Raw genomic sequence first — 21023 nt, forward strand, 5'->3', positions numbered from 1 at the left:
GTGAAAAGAGAATAATTTCAGTTCCCTGGGGATGTCTTTGAGGATTTGGGCGTGAGGCTGGAAAATCCAGTTATTTGATCCTTGTTAATGTTGCTCAGTCGCCCAGTCGTGTCCGACTGTTGCAACCCCATGGACTTCAGCAGCCAGGCCTCCCTGTCCCTCACCATCTCCCAAAGTTTGCCCGAGTTCATGTCCATTGCATCAGTGATGCCATCCAGCTATCTCATCCTCTGATGCCCTCTTCTCCTCCTGCCCTCAATCTTTCCCAGTATCAGGGACTTTTCCAATGAGTCGCCTTTTTACCTCAGATGACCAAAATATTGGAGCTTCAGCATCAGTCCTTCCAACAACTGTTCAGGGTTGATTTTCCTTAAGATTGACTGGTTTGACCCTCAGGGATGGGGAAAAACAGAAACAGAACTTTTAAGGCCCTATTTTAGAATTTTGCACTGGGCAGAAATTGCAGGCACCCAGCTTCCATGCCAAAGCTGAATTATGAAAGTGAAGGAATGGGATGTTCACCTTAGCTACAGGAGACAAGTGTTGAGGGTGGCAGGGGGTTTAGGAAGGAGAAAGGATGTCCAAACTCTATTTAATATACAAAATTTTAGGTCCCAAGGCTCAGGATCTTTCATGCCTGCTGCTGAGGATACAGCTTAGAGGATGCAGTTGCATTTTGACCCTGTTTTGTGTACTGCGTTCACAGTAGTTAACTTTTTATACTAGGATTATATTATACAAACTGAAAAATATCTGGGTAGCTATGTCATTGGGTGCCCAATTCTCAAGGAACATCAGCTTTAAACTGTTTAAAACTGAACGGTTTAAATTGGGAAGCAAGGGCCCGGGGCCCAGCATCCCGGAAGTGGCTTTGTCCAGAGAGGAATTAATGCTCACCTGTTCAGGTGTCCAGCAGCGTGGCAGAGCACCTGGCCCACTCTCTTCAGGACTGCTCCAACATTCAGGAAATCTTCCAGACTCTCTACTCCCATGGATCTGCCATCTCGGAAAGCAAGATTAGAGAGTTTGAGGTGGAAACGGAGCGGCTGAACAGGTAAGGAGGAATCCTGTGTATTCGGTGGTGGTGTTGAGGGGAAACCCCAGTCCCATCCCAAAGATCCGTTGAGGCTGGCTGATGCATTAGGGCTTAAGGTGATGCTGTCGAGCTGGCAGGTGCGAGTTTCCACCACCCTGCTCATCACAGGAGGGCCGGCTCTGTGGGCCCCTGTGACCTGTCATCAAATGCACAGGGCCTCGTGCTTAGAAGGAGCCCACACTCGCTTTACTGCTCTGCTGTCACTGTTTTAAGTGTTAGTTGCACTGTTTTAAATTCTTTAAATAATTTATGAACCAGGGGCTCTGTCTTCTTTCTGTTTTAACACGCTGCTATATTTGTTTATCTACTTATTTCTGGCTGTGCTGGGTCTTCGTACTACCCTCGGGCTTTCTCTAGTTGCAACCCCTAGTTTCGGTGCCCAAGCCTCTTATTACGGTGGCTTTTCTGGGCTTCAGTAGCCACAGTACACGAGCTCAGGAGTTATGACATGCGGACTTCACTGCCCTGCAGCATGTGGGATCTTCCGAGACCAAGGATCGACCCCATGTCCCCTGCATTGGCGGGCGGGTTCTTACCCACTGTGCCACCAGGGAATTCCCCCTCCCGCTTTTCCTTGTGCACTGGCCCTAACAAACTAAGGAGCAGTCCATATGGAATGACAAGTAGGTCAGGATGGCAAGATGGCTCCCTAGCATGCAGGCCAGAGCTACTGAGACATTCCTGGGGTGGACCAGGCATGCTAGTCTAACCCTCCCTGCTCCATTCAAGGGTTGCCTCATCGTATTTATACTTTTCACAAATGTGTACATCCTCCCATCCCTATATCCTATCCTACTTAGTTCAGATTTTCTAAGTAGGTCTAACTGTCCTGATTAGAATAATTTAACTGTGTGCCCAGTTTTATGGGTTCTTTCCAGATCTTATGACGGAGGTGATTTGAGTTTGTCCTCCTGCCTCTTTGGCAAAGACTGGCTTGTATGTCATCCCAGCAATGAAAGTGCGTTGTTAAAAAAGCAGAAGAGAAGGAGCAGGGCCAAGCTGTGGTGACTGCTGTGACTCAGACCTGGCCCCACAGTGGCTGAATGGTGGCCGAGCATGCAGCAGCTGCCCTCACCCAGCCGTCTTCAGGGGTTACCTACTAAGAACTGGAGAGGCTTGTGAGCCAACCCGTAAGAAACATGGATGCCGTTTCCCCCCCCCAACCATTGCTTCATGCCATTCCCCTTGTGTATGGCAAACCTGAATAAATTGAATTATCCTGTTAGTCCTCCCTGATTTGAAGCTGTTTAATATAGTACTTGAGAACCAAGGAAACGTGGCAATCTAGGTCGTTTAAATCTTGAAATTAAATGGTTTCCTTATTAAATCCAAAATAGTTAAGAGTGACAATCCTGCTGATTACCTTGTAGCAGTAAACAAGCAGTGCTCTCAGTGTCACAGGCAGGGGAGTGCTTAAAAATTGAATCAGATATGCCCTTTGCAATTTAGTGAAGTCAGATGCCTTCAGGGGCCCTCTGTGTAGGAGGATCTCCTCTCAGCAGATTCTGGGATTTAACAAGCCTGTTCTGTGGTTGAATTGGAGGGGGTCCTTTCTCTTCAGTTATATGCACCTAAGAGAGACCAAAGAAGGGGGAACTATTTGGTGCCTGTAGCTCACACTGTTATGGAGTGTAACAGCTTTCCAAAAACTCACAGACAACCCTAAATCCTCAACTTGGGAGGGCAGAATAGTCCCATTTTGCAAATCAGAAAGCAAATGTTTTGACATTGAATGACTTGCCTCAAGTCCAGAGCTATTAAATAGTCCAGCTGGTCAACCCCTGTCTGTCCACCTCTTCTCCATTGTTTTCTGTATTATCACAGCTACTGCTAGAACATGGGAGTGCTTGTAAATTATCTACCAGTATGTTCTGATATCTTTTATTTAACTACCTATCTCAAAGTTGTAGTCCTATCACACTCTGAAAGTATGACAGCCTTTAACTTGTGTTTGTGTGTGTGTGGCACAGGCATGGGGTGGGTCATGCCTCTGCCACTACTCAAAATACTGCTCAAAAGTATTGTTGCTTTTTGGGCTTCTCAGGTGGCGCTAGTGGTAAAGAACCTGGCTGCCAATGCAGGAGACTTAAGACACGAAGGTTCGATCCCTGGCTCGGGAAGGTCCCCTGGAGGAAGAAATGGCAACCCACTCCAGTATTCTTGCCTGGAAAATCCCACGGACAGAGGAGCCTGGGGGGCTACAGTCCACAGAGTTGTACAGAGTCAGACACGACTGAAGCAGCTTAGCACGCAGCATGCAGATATTAAGCACCTACTATATACTGGGCTATTTGGGTGCCAAAGAAAGTAAAACAGACAAGATTTCATGGAGTTATATCCTGTTAAGGAAGTTAAGCAAAAACAGACCAATTAGAACATGAGAAAGCTCCAAGTAAATATGACACTGTGACGAAATAAAAGGTAGCCTTGATTTTAAGTACGAAGACAGGGAAGGCATCTCTGAAGGGGGGAAATAGCAATTGAGATTTTTCAGGCGGGAAAGGAACAGCCATGTGACAAACCAGGAAGAGTCTTAAGGGCCAACTCACCAACTTCAAGGCTGGGAAGTGGCTGGTATGAAGTCTGAACTCCCCCAATCCCAATGGAACTGAGACAGAATGAGTGAAAGGATGCGCCCCGTGAGACAAGGTGCTGAAGTAGTCAGGGCTGGGTGGGCTATGGAATTTGAGGTAATAGACCAAGTGCTGTTGGAAGTTGTTAAGGTGTTTTATGTAGGGGAAGAACAGATTTGATTTAAATTTTAAAAGTTCACTCAGATGTGCAGAATGGCAAGGGGTGGGCAGGGGTGGAAACTGAGCCAGTTCTGCAGTGAACGAGCACGGCCAAGTAGAGGCAGTTTGAAGGGGTCACTGTATGTGTGGTGATAAAAATCCACAGATGTATAAAATAAGGGGCGGTTTCAAGACTCGCAGATATCTTACCTCTGTTGTCGGGTGTATGGTGGTGGCATTTACTGAGATGGGGAAGATGGAGGAGGTTATGGTTAGAGGAAAGTCAAGAATCCCATGTTAAACTTGAAGTGTCTGTGTGAAACCCTGGATATGTGAGACTGGCACTTACAAGAGAGGTATGAGCTAAGAATCTGGGAGCCATGGGAACATAAATGCCTGTGAAAGTCTTGGGATAAAATCACCCTCAGAAGAGAGCATTGATAGAGGAGTGGACCTAGGACTGAGTCCTAAGGGAATGTCAACTGTCACAAATTATATAGAGAAGAGGGAGCCAGCAGAGGAGACAGGAGAAATAACGACCTTTCGGCAGGGAGAAAACCAGTAGACACCTGTCATGACCCAAATGAAGGAGAATGTTTTAAAAGGTAGGAGCCATCGATACAGGGGTGCTGTCTGAGATAGAATTGACCACATGGAGGTTTGGTTTCATCTAATTAGTAGGGACTGAATGTAACTGGAGCAAGTCAAGAAGTAAATGAGAGGGTGGGAAGTCTCTGAAGAGGCCGTCATGTGAACAGAGACAGAAAACTGTATCCCGTAACACCTTACATTGAATCGACCTTGTTGTTGCCAAAGCCACGCAACGGTCTTAGTTATATGTGCTAAGATGCGTGGTCCTAAGATTGATCCTCAAAGCAGATGGCTTCCAAGCTCTTAACATTTTGTGTGTGTGAAACCTTATGTCTCTTTAAGACTTGGTGATCTGAGTACTGCAGATGGCCATGTCCTGTGGGGAATGAATCATTGCATCCAGAGCATCAGCGTCCTGGGACAGAAAACAGGGGCTGAAGGCTTCGGCTTTCCTAATCTGCTTTCTGACTTTGCCATAAACTCTTTGGCCTTGAGTTTACAGTTCTGATTTTTATAAAACTTATTCTTATCCACTGATTATCCTGCCAGTAGTAGGCAGTTAGGGGACTGTCCAAGCTGGAAAGAGCTTTGGATACACTCTGCAGTTGCCACTCAGGTACCCCTTAAGTGCAGTTTCTTTTTCACTCATTGATTCATCCTTTGCTCCTGCTCTGTAGTGAGCATTCTGAGTCAAGGATTTGGGGTCAAACTGCCTGGTTCAGAGCCCAAGGATTAACATTTCTGTGCCTCCTCTGAGAAATGGAGATAATACTACTTAATTCAAAGGGCTATTGGGAGAGTTACTGAGCAAGGGCTTAACAAATAGTAGCTCTTATTGTAAGGGTTGCTTTTCATTTGTCCCTGTGGAGGGTGGAGGGTGGTTCATTGGAACATCTGAGTCTTAACTCTCATGAAGGTTAGGGCTGCTTACCATGGTGTATCTCCCAAGCCTAGCACTTTACCTGGCAAATGGCTCATCCATGACTGGTTGGAAATAACCAGGGAGCAATTTTTATTTCTAATTCACACAGAATTTAATGATTCTTCAGCTTTGAGTTGCTTGCTTTATTACTTCTCATCAGTTGCATTTGCTAAAACATCTAATGAGCTCATATCCTAACGTGCATTTTGGCCAGAATCTAGAGTGGATGACTAAAATCTTGGCAACGCATTATAATCCTAGTGTAAAACTGTGAATGTGATTTTCCTTCCTTTGTAGCCGTATCGAACACCTCAAATCCCAAAATGACCTTCTGACCATAACTCTGGAAGAGTGCAAGAGCAATGCCGAGAGGATGAGCATGCTGGTGGGGAAGTACGAATCCAATGCCACCGCGTTGAGGCTGGCCCTGCAGTACAGGTAGGAAGTTGGGCAGGCGGGCGGGCAGGCGAGGGGCCACTTTCATTGAGAAGGGCATCCATAGCAAGCTTCTGCATGAAAGTAGAAAACCGCGTTTTAGAAAATGTGACTAGAGAACTGGACCAGCAAATGCTAGGGTGTGATAAATATTAAAAATCAGTTAGCAGCCTGGGAGCAATTAAGAAAATAAGGATAATGAGTGTGGTATTAGTAAAACAGGTATGTTTCTGTTAGCAATTCAACTGAAATATTATTTCATGTAAGTAATATCACTCCAAGTCTTCCCTTTGGCAGTGGTAAAGAATCCGCCTGCCAATGCAGGAGATGGGGGCTCGATCCCTGGGTTGGAAAGATCCCTTGGAGGAGGAAATGGCAACCCACTCCAGTATTCTTCCTGGGAAATCCCATGCACAGAGGAGCCTGGTGGGCTACAGAATCAGACACGACTTAGTGATTAAACAACATCACTCAAAACATCAATTTTTGTGTTACAAGTTCACTTCTTGTTCTTCCAGACTTTATTTATATTCATATTATATTCTACATTGTGGTAAATCTAATTCATTCTCTTCCTTCAGTTTGTCAAACTGTAATATTATTGCTTAAAAGTCTCCATTTATTTTGACTGACTGTATCCCTTCCATCAAGTTTATATGGTATTATTACTCATTTCTCTAAAAGATATTTAGACTCTTGCAGACTCTTGATATTGAAAATAATTCTATGGTGAATAAATTAATACAAAAACTGTCATTCTTGTATTTTCCTTGAGATAAAATCCCTGGAGCAGGAATTATAGATCAAAGGATATGAATATTTTCATGTCTCTTCAGGCATGCTGCCAGTTTTTTTCCCATTAAAAAAAACCAGTTTAAATGAATGTGATTCATTCATTGATGAGCAAGTTGTACCACTTTTTTTCAGCTTTGGAATTTATCTATTTTTAAATTACTACTTGTTTAATAGCTACAAAACTCAGCTTTATTATTGTTTTCATAGACTTATCAGTGTCACCACTTAGGCATATTTACCAAAGTCCCAGAGTAGTGATTGTATCTTACTCTTGGCATCCTCTCAGAGAATTCAGTATTGTTTTAAGAAACATTGCTTCTTCAAAAAAAAAAAATATATATATATATATCAAACCAAAATACAGGAGACCAAAGCTAGAGAGCAATCCTGTTAGTTTACAGACACACCAAAGCAAACAGATGATCGTCTGTGACTACTCTTGAAACAGGCTCTCCTGCACCCTCAGTCTCCCTTTCATCTGTACAGAAGAAGCAACGTCCCAGCATCTCTAACTTGAAAGATCAACTGCCCTTGAGAAGGGGAGCTGCCAGCACCCACAGGCAGTCATTGGACTCTCTTTCCTGTCTCTTAGTAAAGGAACTTGAAAGTAAAGACAAGAAAAAAAAAAAGTCTGTTGACTAAGTGTTGAGTAAAGCCACATTTCCCCTGCTCAGCTTGGAGAAGCTCATCAATTCTTTGCTTGGGGGTGATTCTCACTACTGCAGGCATTTGGCCAGGATGACTCAAGCATGATACACACACTCCATCCAGTGCAGACATGGGTCCCTATGGGGCCACGGGCAGCAGTGGCTTTCCAGAGGTCACTGTTTGATCCTCTGTCTGGTGTACCCGAAGAGAGCGCTCCACACTCCAGCTCTTGTCAGAGATTTTGTGAGTGTTTCATGACGCAGCTTTACAAGCCTCTGGCAAAACTTTCTATGATGATGGAGCTGTTCTCTGTGTTATCCAGTGCAGCAACTGCTAGCCGCACATGGCTGTTAAACGTATGAAATATGCCCACTGCTGCAGAGAGACTGAATGTTCATTTATTTACCTTAAGTTCTTTTTCATTTAAATATCCACATGTGGCTAGCGGCCACTCTATTGAATAGGCAGGTCTCAGTTAAAACAGCCCCTTTCTGGGCTGCTATATGAATTCCCTATTATCGTATAACTGTTTATTATGTCAAAGCTTCTGGGGTCAGGAATCTGGGAGTGATTTGTCTAGGAGGTTCTGGCTCTGGGTCTCTTGAGTTTTTGGTCAAGCTCTCAGCCAGAGCTGCGTCAGCTTAATTGGGGCTGGCAGATCTGCTTCGAAAGGCTTCGGGTAGAATCCTCGGTCCTTCACTGGAGATTGGCTGGCGCCTTAGTTCCTAACCACACGGGCTGCTCCATAGGGCTGCTCAAGGGTCTTCAAGACGTGGCAGCTGGCCTCCTCTGAAAAGGATGATTCAAGAGGAAAAGGGAAAGGAGGAAAGAGAGAGAAAGACCAAGATGGAAATCATCCGTTCTTTCATAACCAACCTCGGATGTGATGACCCATCACTTTTGCCTTACTCTCTCAGTCACACAAACCAGCTGGAACCAGGCGGAAGGGGATTACAGGAGGTGTGGCGATCCAGGTGGGCGGGGCGCACCCAGAGGCTGTGAGCGCTTCACCTTTCCCTTCAAGCTGATCATCAAAGGAGCAGCAGACTTGCCTCTCTCATCTTCATTGCTTCCCTTGTATTTTTCTAGATCATAGTCTAAAGTTTTGTTTTGTTTTGTTTTGTTTTAAAGCAGGGCAGGGAGGGGGCCTCAAAGCAGAGCGAGCCCCTGACTCTGTCCATGAGTGCCTGTGGGCGTGTCCTTGCCACCTGGGCAGGGAGGCTGAGAGGCAGGGCTCGCACTGCACCGCAGGGGACTCGCAGTTCTCAGCCCTAGCTGATGACGCCATGTGCTTCTCTTTCAGCGAGCAGTGCATCGAAGCCTATGAACTCCTCCTGGCTCTGGCCGAGAGCGAGCAGAGCCTCATCCTGGGGCAGTTCCGGGCGGCCGGTGTGGGGTCGTCCCCTGGTAAGTGTGGCTGGGTTCCTGCAGCCCCTGCTCCTCGTCCCCCCACCTCTTCTGGTCTCCTACCCCCCGTCTCGGCTGTTGGCATTGGCACGCCTCCCAACAACATGAAATTCACTTGTCAAGTGTGTTTTTCATTTTTTCCTCATGACTGAGCGAGTAAATTGTTTATGTTGAATGCAGCAGGAACTGAAGTGGAAACAGCATTACAGACAAGTTAAAACAAACAGGCCGTCTCGGGAAACATACTCTCCCAGGCCGACTCTAGGACCAGATGGGGCAGGAGGCCCAGATTCGCCCTGAAAGGGACCAGCTCTCCCACAGCCTCCCTGCAGTGCTGGTGCCTGAGGGTCCCTGTGCTGCCCACAAGGCCTTTGCCTCATCTGGCACTGCATTTTCTCCAGGTTTGTTCCTTTGGATTCAAAGGAACATGGGTTCCCCCTACCTGCTCTCCAGGTGACATAGAAATGCAGAGGAACATTTCATACCTTGTTATCTTCAGCTTCACCAATGCCAACCCCGGGGGCCTGCTGCCCACCTGCCCTCCCTGCCCGTCCTCCACTGCAGGGGTCATGCATCCCCCAGGGTCGGCATCATTTGTCCCTCCAGACCCACACCGCCCCCGACTACTGTGCCCCAGTGCTGAGTAACTAGAAGGGCTATGAACTGAAAAAAACACATGCAGGGCATCCTAGTTACCATCATTTGCCAAAACTTCACCCTTGACTATGACTGTGGGCCTTGACATAACATGGGGACAATAACAGTGGAAACAGTGTTTGGAAGGAAACAGAGGTTCAGTGACAGAGGCCCCCAGTCCTGGGGCCTCCTGGCTCCCTCAGCCTACACTTGACCACAGCAACTTCTCCCGAGAAACCACAGCAAGTGAACCACAGCAAGTGACCAGATGACTCGAGAGTCAAAGGTGGGCACTCTGCACAGGCTGGCGAGCAGGCCACCCGTCATCCTTTTCCTCCTAGGCTGTGAGCCCATGTTAAGGCTGTCCTTCCAGGACACACCTTGCAAAGAAGCTCGCATCAGGGTACCTCCTGAGTGCATCTCCCATCCTCCTTGCCAGCTCCTCCCTCCCTGCCCAGGCTTTAGCTTTTCTTTTTTTTCTTTTAATAAGACCTGATGGAATCCCAGTTGAGCTATTTCAAACCCTAAAAGATGATGCTGTGAAAGTGCTGCACTCAATATGCCAGCAAATTTGGAAAACTCAGCAGTGGCCACAGGACTGAAAAGGTCAGTTTTCATTCCAATCCCTAAGAAAGGCAATGCCAAAGAATGCTCAAACTACCGCACAATTGCATTCATTTCATATGCTAGTAAAGTAATGCTCAAAATTCTCCAAGCCAGGCTTCAGCAATACGTGAATCATGAACTTCTAGATGTTCCAGCTGGTTTTAGAAAAGGCAGAGGAACCAGAGATCAAATTGCCAACATCCACTGGATCATCAAAAAAGCAAGAGAGTTCCAGAAAAACATCTACTACTGCTTTATTGACTATGCCAAAGCCTTTGACTGTGTGGATCACAATAAACTGTGGAAAATTCTTCAAGAGATGGGAACCAGACCACCTGACTTGCCTCTTGAGAAATCTGTATGCAGGTCAGGAAGCAACAGTTAAAACTGGACATGGAACAACAGACTGGTTCCAAATAGGAAAAGGAGTATGTCAAGGCTGTATCTTGTCTCCCTGTTTATTTAATTTATATGCAGAGTACTTCATGAGAAACACTGGTCTGGATGAAGCACAAGCTGAAATCAAGATTGCCGGGAGAAAGATCAATAACCTGAGATATGCAGATGACACCACCCTTATGGCAGAAAGTGAAGAAGAGCTAAAGAGCCTCTTGATGAAGGTGAAAGAGGAGAGTGAAAAAAGTTGGCTTAAAGCTCAACATTCAGAAAACGAAGATTATGGCATCCGGTCCCAGTGGAAACAGTGGCTGACTTTATTTTGGGGGGCTCCAAAATCATTGCAGATGGTGATTGCAGCCATGGAATTAACAGACGCTTACTCCTTGGAAGAAAAGTTATGCCCAACCTAGACAGCATCTTAAAAAGCAGAGACATCACTTTGCCAACAAAGTTCCTTCTAGTCAAGGCTATGGTTTTTCTAGTAGTCATGTATGGATGTGAGATTTGGACTATAAAAAACGCCGAGCACCAAAAATTGATGCTTTTGAACTGTGGTGTTGGAGAAGACTCTTGAGTCCCTTGGACTGCAAGGAGATCCAACCAGTCCATCCTAAAGGAGATCAGTCCTGGGTGTTCATTGGAAGGACTGATGCTGAAGCTGAAATTCCACTACTTTGGCCACCTGATGCGAAGAGCTGTCTCATTTGAAAAGACCCTGATGCTGGCAAATATTGAAGGCGGGAGACAGGGACAACAGAGGATGGATGGTTGGATGGCATCACTGACACAATGGGCATGAATTTGAGTAAACTCTGGGAGTTGGTGATGGACAGGGAGGCCTGGCATGCTGTGGTCCATGGGATTGCAAAGAGTTGAACATGACTGAGCAACTGAACTGAACTGAATTTCCAAGGTCTTTTTTTTTTTTTTTTTTTATCTATTTATTGGCTGTGCTGGGTCTTCGTTGCTGCACTTGGGCTCTCTCTAGTTGTGGAGAACAGGGGTACTGTTCGTTGCGGTGAGTCGGCTTCTCTTGGTGGTTCCTCTCCTTGCGGAGCACAGTCTCTAGGCGTGCAGGCTTCAGCAGTCGCAGCTCCCGGGGTCCAGAGCGCGGGCTCAGTGGTTGTGGCGCACGGACTTAGTTACCACGTGGCCTGTGGGATCTTCCAGACCAGGGACTGAACCTGTGTCTCCTCCATTGGCAGGTGGATTCTTGACCATTCTGAGCCACAAGGAGCCCAGGCTGTAGCTTTTGCACTGAACAAACACTCGCCTGCTTTTCCTCCTTCCCTCCTTTCCTCAGTTTTGACATGGACAGGAATCTGAAATAAAGGAGTATCCTGGGTATTAATTTCCTGTTTCATATCCAAGTCACCCAGTGAGGAAGCAGGCCTCCATTTGTATGTGTGACCATCCTCCACCTCTCTCTCTGAGTTTTCTTGTTTTTTTGTTGTTGTTTTTTAAATAGTATTACCCTCCCAGCCCAACAGTAGAAACTCTGCCAGCATTTCCATTAGGAAGCTCATTTTTCAGGGTCTTTTAACCAAACCATAAAACTTTATTCTTCCTATTAAGCAGAATCCTAAAATGATCTTGGCTTGCTGTCAAGTTCTTTTTTTTTTAATAAATGTATTAAGGAAAATTATCAATTAAAGGCAAAAAATCAATCATTTTATTTCTACTTTTTCTCAGAGGACTGTCTTAGTCTGTGCTATCCTCGAAAGGCACCTCATATGAAGCTTGTCCCTACTCAGCACAGTGACTTGGATAGGAGCTAAAAGGACTTAAATCTGCATTTTAAATATTTAAAATCAATAATAAAATGCCTTGTATTCACATAATCCTGGTTGGCTCATGGGTCTATTTATAAAATGGAGCAGTCAGTTAATATGCCTCTTCAGAATTCAGAGAGCAGTCAGTTGTGGATGTCTGTAAAGTATCTTATTTAGCAGCTTTTTAAGCTTACTTTTTAGCAGCTCCCTATTAAACCGGACTCTTCCATTCTGCCCAGTTGCAGTGATATGTCATCCTGCCCTAACGTGCCATGGAGCCGCACAGCAAGAATGAGTTGTAACATTCACCCACAGTGTAGTTATGGGGATTTCTCCTTTGTTTCTTCTCGACTGCACAACCATTCATCCTGGATGATTTAGACGGTGGTTTTCAAACTGTGCCTGGGAATCTGGAGGAGTTTCTTTGGGCCCCAGTGTTGGGCTTGGAGAGTGGGAAAGCTGAGTGTATCCCCCTCCCCATACCCGCTGCCCACTTAAGCCAGTTTCATATTTACCATTTTTGTATCTTAGACTTTGGCATTAGATTTCATTTATAAATATTGGAAGATTGAGGGTCTGGGCTGTAGAGGTAACAAACCAATGACTTATTTGGCCTGCAAAGTTTTTGAAAACGCAGCTAGAACATGGCCACCTTGGGCAGGGGATCCCCAACCTGGCTGCGTGCTGGTGGCCACCACCCTGAGTGTTGCTGCAGACATTAGCTGGCTGTGAGAGGCATGGAGCTTGCCCCTGGACATGACTGCACTCAGGGAGAGCATCCATGCAGGACATCAGAGCCAATCCCAAGGTTTTCGTTTTAACCATTAGTTCTGTGTCTCGTGCCTACATGAAGTTCTAAGCGAAGCTGCAGACGTGTGGAAACATGGCGAGGTTGGGCCTCATTTCCCCTTGGTCTCGCTCCCAAGGAAGCGCTGAGCAGCTGAGGGAGACGGGCCGCACAGGAGTCTTGGGGTTGCATGCCGGGAGCAGCCAGGAGCCTCAGGAGTTAGGAAATCAGAGCAGGTTACCGCTGGACACAGAGCTGGAAGCTCACACGGGCCAGCCCTTCGTCTGTGGGGGAAGAGAAAGCCTTCCTCATCGCAGCTTCTAGGTGAAGGACCGGCCCCAGGACACACGCTCCACCCCTGTCTCCACCAAGCCACCTCCACCCTGAGTGCCTGCCCCATCACCCAGCCTTGTTTATCTAGACCATTGCTGATTAATTAACCCCTTGGTTTCTTGCAGGAGACCAGTCAGGGGATGAAAACATTACTCAGATGCTCAAGCGAGCCCACGACTGCCGGAAGACAGCTGAGAACGCCGCCAAGGCCTTGCTCATGAAGCTGGACGGCAGCTGCGGGGGCGCCTTCGCGGTGGCTGGCTGCAGCGGGCAGCCCTGGGAGAGCCTGTCCTCCAACAGCCATACCAGGTAGTCCGCGCTCCTGCCGCACCGGGTGGGCGTCCACCGGCTCCACTGGCCAAGCTCAAGGACTGCGAGGCTCAAGGGTGGCAGGCTGCACCCTCCCGACAGTTGGGATCTGAGTGGGAGAGCTGGAAAATGCCTTCTCATGTTGCCGCCCAGAGGGAAGGGGGGGGAACCATGTTGCTTTCTGTCCTGTGCCCTTTCCCACTTTGTTCTGCCCTGCATTTCCTAACAGTCCTTGATTTTCAAGAAGCATCTGGGGTGGTGAAGGCCCATGTGCTGCAAATGGTCCCGAAGCATCCAAGCCCCAGACCGCCTCCTAGTTCCAGGCTGCGTTCTCTCCCTTCCTCCTGTGCCTGTGTCCTTCGTAAAGCCTTCTCGGGCAACAGGCTTCCCTTCTCCCACCTTTTGCCCTGTAGAGTGAGGCCATATTCATAGCATGTGTTTAGCAGATGCTTAGCATGAACTGGGGTTCAAGTTCAGTATCTGTGAATCTAGAAAACTGAAGCAGGTGCTTGAACAAGATGGGGAGGGAAACAGTGAACACCTTGCTAAGCATAATTTGCTGAAGCAGTTGGATTCCACTGGGTGTGGATGGAGAGTCATAATGAAATGTTTTCCAATGATCTTCTCATGTCTTGTCACCAAAATCCCTAAAAACATGAATGCCTTCCCTTTTTCTTTCTTTTTTTTTAATTGATTTACAATATTGTATTAGTTTCTGGTATACAGCTAGTGATTCATATATATCAGATCAGATCAGATCAGTCGCTCAGTCGTGTCTGACTCTTTGCGACCCCCATGAATCGCAGCACGCCAGGCCTCCCTGTCCATCACCAACTCCCGGAGTTCACTGAGACTCACGTCCATCGAGTCAGTGATGCCATCCAGCCATGTGTATATATATATTTCTTCATATTCTTTTCCATTTTAGTTTAATATATAATATTGAATATAGTTTTCTGTGCTATACAGTAGGACCTTATTATTTGTTTATGTGATATATAGTGATTTGTGTCTACTAACCCCAAACTCCTAATTTATGTCTCCCACCTCCTTCCCACTTTGGTAGGCATAAGTTTGCTTTCTATGTCTGTGAGTCTATTTCTGTTTCATAAATAAGTTCATTTGTATCATATTTTAGATTCTGCATAGAAGTGATAGCATATATTTGTCTTTCTCTGTCTTACTTCACTTAGTGTGATAATCCCTAGGTCCATCTATGTTGCTGCAAATAGAATGCCTTCCCTTTATGTTCCAGTTCTGTCTAGAAAGTACTTTGTTAGAGATTCTCATGTAATAACCACATCACAAAAGATAGGAAGAGTAATGACCCCATTTTTACAGGTGAGAGAGACTTGGCTCAGAGATGTGTGAGTGGCCTGCCGACATAAAGTCACATAACTGACAGCTCAGAGGGGTGTTCAGACCCAAGCCCAGGCTGTGGCACCAAGCGTATTCTTTTCACTAGGCCAGGTTGGAGCTTATGACTTAAAAATGCTGTTTGCTTACAGATCAAGCAACCAAAACCACGTAAGGGTGTATTCAATCTCAAGGGCAAAAGAAGAAATACTGATGTTTTGTTCGGTACCTGAAGGGAACATAATGATCCCAGCTGTCTCTCCTGCTGGCAGGACCCCGGCTATCTGCCCAAGTGCAGACTTACCTGTTCTGGACCTGGTGCCTCAGGAAAGGCGACATTCCCAGTAACACACTTGGCCAGGTGCCCACAGACACAAGGGAGTTATTTCCTTTTGACTCCAGCAACAGTTGTCTTATTCAAGGAAGCAAAGCACAGATGATCATTTATTTATTTTCTTTTTTTTTAATTTAAATTTATTCATCTTAATTGGAGGCTAATTACTTTACAATATTGTATTGGTTTTGTCATACATCAGCATGAATCTGCCACGGGTGTACCCGTGTTCCCCATCCTGACCCCTCCTCCCACCTCCCTCCCCGTACCATCCCTCTGGGTCGTCCCAGTACACCAGCCCCAAGCATTCTGTATCCTGCATCGAACCTGGACTGGCAATTCATTTCTTGTATGATATTATACATGTTTCAGTGCCATTCTCCCAAATCATCCCAGCCTCTCCCTCTCCAACAGAGTCCAAAAGACTGTTCTATACATCTGTGTCTCTTTTGCTGTCTCATATACAGGGTTATTGTTACCATCTTTCTAAATTCCATATATATGCATTAGTGTACTGTATTGGTGTTTTTCTTTCTGGCTTACTTCACTCTGTATAATAGGCTCCAGTTTCATCCACCTCATTAGAACTGATTCAAATGTATTCTTTTTAATGGCTGAGTAATACTCCATTGTGTATATGTACCACAGCTTTCTTATCCATTCATCTGCTGATGGACAAAACCAGATTATTTTGTTTAAACTCATAAAGCAGATGCTCTTCTTAATGACTTTTCCAGATGTAGATAATCTGTAATTTCCACATTCATTTAGAATAGAAATGCAGTTCTCACGTTGTCAGTAAATTCTGTCCTGTTGAATTAGTGAGCACAAGAGTTGGGTTGACAGGAATAGTGTGCTGTTTCAATAGCTTATAAGGGGTTTCTTACAGGTTTTTAGCTCACGCCTCCCCACCCACAAAATAATTATTACCTGCAAAATATATAAATAAAAATAATACTTTAATCTAAGTCAGATTCAAATGTAGAGCCAGGCAGGAGTGGGAACATTTTCTCTCCAGCCCTTCAGTGGAGACTGTAAGGGTGAATATTGCTTAGAAATATTTTAATGTATAGATGAGCCTTGATTTTGAGACAGTCTTCTTCAGTTCAGTTCAGTCACTCAGTCGTGTCCAACTCTTTGCGACCCCATGAATTGCAGCACGCCAGGCCTCCCTGTCCATCACCAACTCCCGGAGCTCACTCAAACTCACGTCCATCGAGTTGGTGATGCCATCCAGCCATCTCATCCTCTGTCGTCCCCTTCTCCTCCTGCCCCCAATCCCTCCCAGCATCACAGTCTTTTCCAATGAGTCAACTCTTCGCATGAATTGGCCAAAGTACTGGAGTTTCGGCTTTAGCATCATTCCTTCCAAAGAACACCCAGGACTGATCTCCTTCAGAATGGACCGGTTGGATCTCCTTGCAGTCCAAGGGACTCTCAAGAGTCTTCTCCAACGCCACAGGTCAAAAGCATCAATTCTTCGGTGCTCAGCTTTCTTCACAGTCCAACTCTCACATCCATACATGACCACTGTAAAAACCACAGCCTTGACTAGACGGATCTTTGTTGGCAAAGTAATGTCTCTGCTTTTCAATATGCTATCTAGGTTGGTCATAACTTTCCAAGGAGTAAGCGTCTTTTAATTTCATAGCTGCAATCACCATCTGCAGTAATTTTGGAGCCCAGAAAAATAAAGTCTGATACTGTTTCCCCATCTATTTGCCACGAGGTGATGGGACCAGATGCTATGATCTTCGTTTTCTGAATGTTACACTTTAAGCCAACTTTTTCACTCTCCTCTTTCACTTTCATCAAGAGGCTTTTCAGTTCCTCTTCACTTTCTGCCATAAGGGTGGTGTCATCTGCATATCTGAGTTTATATTTCTCCTGGCATTCTTGATTCCAGCTTGTGCTTCTTCCAGCCCAGCATTTCTCATGATGTATTCTGCATAGAAGTTAAATAAGCAGGGTGACAATATACAGCCTTGACGTACTCCTTTTCCTCTTTGGAACCAGTCTGTTGTTCCATGTTCAGTTCTAGCTGTTGATTCCTGACCTAAGAAGCTTAATTTGAGGTGATGTATTTCTGTAGATTGAGATTGCTCAGAACTTAGTTTCTATTTGCAAGGGTGACCTCGTTAAAGATTGCCCATATGAATTAAATTCAGTCTTAAACAGATCTTCCCATCAAAGTACAGAGGGCTTACAGAGGTCAGATTTCACTCAATTCTCCTTAAAAATTCCCTTTCACATTCCCACCCAAATCAGAGCTGCTCAGTGGGTACAAAGGAACCTCACGCCAGGCATTCATGTGGCAGCACACATTCCTGGGGCCTGACACAAGCAGCCTGCTGATTATGTTCAGTGCAGCTCAGGAAAAAAAGTACCCCCAAAAAAGAAAAGTCCCAAACCACCAGACGCTTTCATAATTATAAGTGATTTTGTTTGTAAATCTTGGCGTTCCACCCAGCCTTCCCAGCTTGTCAAGATTACGGACGAAAGACAGACCGGAGGCCTCCGAGGTGGAGCTGTATGTGGCTCCACCAGTCCCCTCCCCTCCCGCTGTAGCCAGCTGGCAGAGAGACTTCTAATCAGAGTGCCAGCCATTGGTCCCCCAGGTCTCAGGAAAGGAATGCTGAGTGCCAGGCTTCAGACTGGTAGTACACAGCAGCTCCCGATAGCTGAAAGGTCGTGGTTTTGGAACCGAGCAGCAGAGGGGCGGTTCCCAGGGAGGACAATGCACATGTAACCAGCCCAACAGCTGACTCTGTGGTCAGGAGCCCAGAGATGCTGCTCTTGCAGTTTTGAAACACTTTTTTTTTTTTTTCTTGTAAAACTACAGCTGCGGCCTAATTAGAAAATATAATTGTCTTAACAGAGTAACCAGGTAATGTGGGTTGCCTGGAAAGCTTTATCAGTGTATCATAGCAGTGAGGCAAGTGGACTAAACTGCTAAGAAATGAGAATGGGAATTCTTAGTCAGACCTGCTCTTTTTGTCAAGCATTACACTTTCAGCTCATTGGTTAGAAGCACGATCATTGATCTAAATCTACAATAGGACAAGGGGCCAAGACAGCATCAGCCACAGCAAGTCTGCCCTTTTGGAGGCTGGGGTCCCTTCTCTCCTGCCAGCAGGTGCTGATCCTGTGAGGCTGTGATTGCAGCCTTGCATTTAGCTTGGGAAACACCCAGGGAACTGGGGTTCCACCTGGCTGACCACTCACACTGAGGCCTGCTCCCTCGGTTCAAATGGAGAGTAGTGGAGCAGCAGAGGTGCCCAGCCCTCACCTTCCAAGATCTAAGATGAAGTTTCCCTGGAACAGAAAGAAAGACTGAGCAGAGTGGAACTGTGTCCACTGAAAGGGTGAATGGACTTGAAGCAGCCGTCCAGTTAGGATAAGCCTGTGCACCCCCTGCAAATCAGCTACCTTCCAGGAATGAGAGACTCGATCTGACTGTCAGAGTAGGCACGTCTACTTCCCTCTGAAAAAAAGAGGTGCTTTCCCCACCCAAGTACCAGGAGAGTCTATCTGGAGTCTTTGGGACTTAGGCTTAGGAGTGCTCATCAGTTCTAAAGTCCAGCTCAGACACAGTCCTCCACATGATAGCGTGGTGTGCAGGCCTCCTGCAGAAATGTCCTGTCACTTATCATTTAGCTTCTGTGGGAACTAGATAGAGAGTTGAAATGCTTTCCCTTTCCTTAAGACTTGCTGATTCCCCAAAAATGATATGCTCATTGTATTCAAAGTAAGCTTAACAATTGAAATCCAAGCATTACATAAAATTCCCCATGTGAGGACCCTCACTGAAAACAATATGGCGCACAGTCTGGAGAGTGTCTTCACAGATTCAGCCGCCCATTTTTTAATTACCTGCTAGCCCCTCGGTTGCCAGTGGCAGACGCATACTCAAATCTGGGGGTGGATATCGGGTCTCCCACACAGGAGCCGTGGACCCAGGCTGAGGGCAGAGGGCTCGGATGAGCGGGAGAACTAGACCTCACCTGGGCCCTGTGGCCCCCACACCTCCCTGCTGCAGGCCACTCCCCAGACGACAGAAAACCCGCACACCACCTCCATCAGTACACTGGGCTGACTGGTTTCACTGGCGTCAAGTAAGAAAATCCTAGGAAGGAACATCTTGCCCAGCTGGGCTCAAGTACCTCCCCAGTTATCTGTGGTCATGGCGGTTTCCACAGGAGCCTCGGGGGCAAAGAGAAGGGGAGGGTCCCAGGAGAAGGGGCAGGGTTGTGTCGTCAACAGACCGACACATGGCATCTTTAAAAATGTGACTCCATCTCATTTTACCCCGAAAAGGATCCTGTTTATTGGACTCTCGTGAATCTTGCCCTTTCCCTTCCCTTTCCCCTTAGTGTTGTTATATGTTTAGGCATCTCTGTGTGTGCCATTCTTCTCAGTAGTAGCTTCCCTGGTGGCTCAGCTGGTAAAGAATCCGCCTGCAATGCAGGAGACCCCGGTTCAATTCCTGGGTCAGGAAGATCCGCTGGAGAAGGGATAGGCTACCCACTCCAGTATTCTTGAGCTTCCCTGGTGGCTCAGATGGTAAAGAATCCACCTGCAATGCAGGAGACCTGGGTTTGATCCCTGGGTTGGGAAGATCCCCAGGAGAAGGTATAGGCTACCCACTCCAGTGTTCCAGCCTGGAGAATTCCATGGACAGAGGAGCCTGGCAGGCTGCAGAATGGGGTTGCAAAGAGACAGACACGACTGAATGATTTTCACTTGTTGGATGTTCTTACTTGTTGACTTCCCTGGTGGCTCAGATGGTAAAGCGTCTGTCTACAATGCGGGAGCCCCGGATTCGATCCCTGGGTTGGGAAGATCCCCTGGAGAAGGAAATGGCAATCCACTCCAGGACTATTTCCTGGAAAATCCCATGGACAGAGGAGCCTGGTAGGCTACAGCCCATGGGGTCGCAAAGAGTCAGACACGACTGCGCGACTTCACTTTGACTTTCACTATTATAATACTGCTGCAGTCTCCACCCTGTCCTTGTATCTGTGCCCCTGATGCAGTTTCTATGGGATCAAGTCTGAGAAGTAGAAGGTGCTGGCTCAAAAATGACTATTATTTCAAATGTCAACTAGTGCCACACACCTCCCCATACACGATCCAGCAACTGTGTGAGCACCTCTGCCTCCTTTGCTGAAACTGGATAACATACATTTTAAAAATTTGGTCAATCTCTAAGCAAAAAAAAAATACCCTTAATATTTTACTTTGTACCTCTTAATTATTAATGACGTTGGAAATCATTTACAGTCATCCCTCGATATCCTCGAGGGATTGGTTCTGGACCTCTGTGGATACCAAAGTTCAAAGATGCTCAAGTCCCTTGTGTAAAACATTGTAATACTTGCATTAGAACCTACACACATCCTCTCATATATTTTAAATCATGTCTAAGTTACTTATATAATACCAAATATAATGTAAAAGCTATGTAAATAATTGTAAATAAAATGTAAATGCTATGTAAATAGTTGCCAGCACATGGCAAATTGAAGTTTTGCTCTTTGGAACTTCCTGGATTTTTTTTCTTTTTTTTCTTTTTTTTTTTTCTTTTATTCTCAAAAATTTTACACCTGAGGTTGGCTAAATCCGCAGATGCAGAATTCATAGATAGGGAGTGCTGACTGTAAAGTGCTTAATTTTTTTAATGTCAGAGAAATTATTAGCAGCAGTGGAAGTATCAGATCTATGTGGTGTTTATCTCCGTATGTTATCAGCAACCAAATCAGGAGCAGGTTAATATTTGTTTTAGAGATGCCTGGTTTCCAACACTATCATAACAGCACCTTATAAATAGCTGCAGAAATATCATCTGTCTCCTAACTGTGTCTC

General features: G+C 46.0%; 1 protein-coding gene across 2 annotated transcripts in view; it reads left to right on the forward strand.

Moving 5' to 3' along the window:
• MCC (MCC regulator of WNT signaling pathway) overlaps window positions 1-21023 on the forward strand; it is a 533449-nt gene that overhangs the window by 476548 nt on the left and 35878 nt on the right. For both annotated transcript variants that reach the window (XM_070377172.1, XM_005902721.3), the window contains 4 exons: window positions 906-1054; window positions 5639-5779; window positions 8523-8626; window positions 13285-13468. In XM_070377172.1, coding sequence (XP_070233273.1) covers window positions 906-1054; window positions 5639-5779; window positions 8523-8626; window positions 13285-13468 — 578 coding nt within the window. The remainder of the gene's footprint in view (window positions 1-905; window positions 1055-5638; window positions 5780-8522; window positions 8627-13284; window positions 13469-21023) is intronic.

The sequence above is a fragment of the Bos mutus genome, chromosome 10 (genome assembly GCF_027580195.1).
Source record: "Bos mutus isolate GX-2022 chromosome 10, NWIPB_WYAK_1.1, whole genome shotgun sequence".
NCBI lineage: Eukaryota > Metazoa > Chordata > Mammalia > Artiodactyla > Bovidae > Bos > Bos mutus.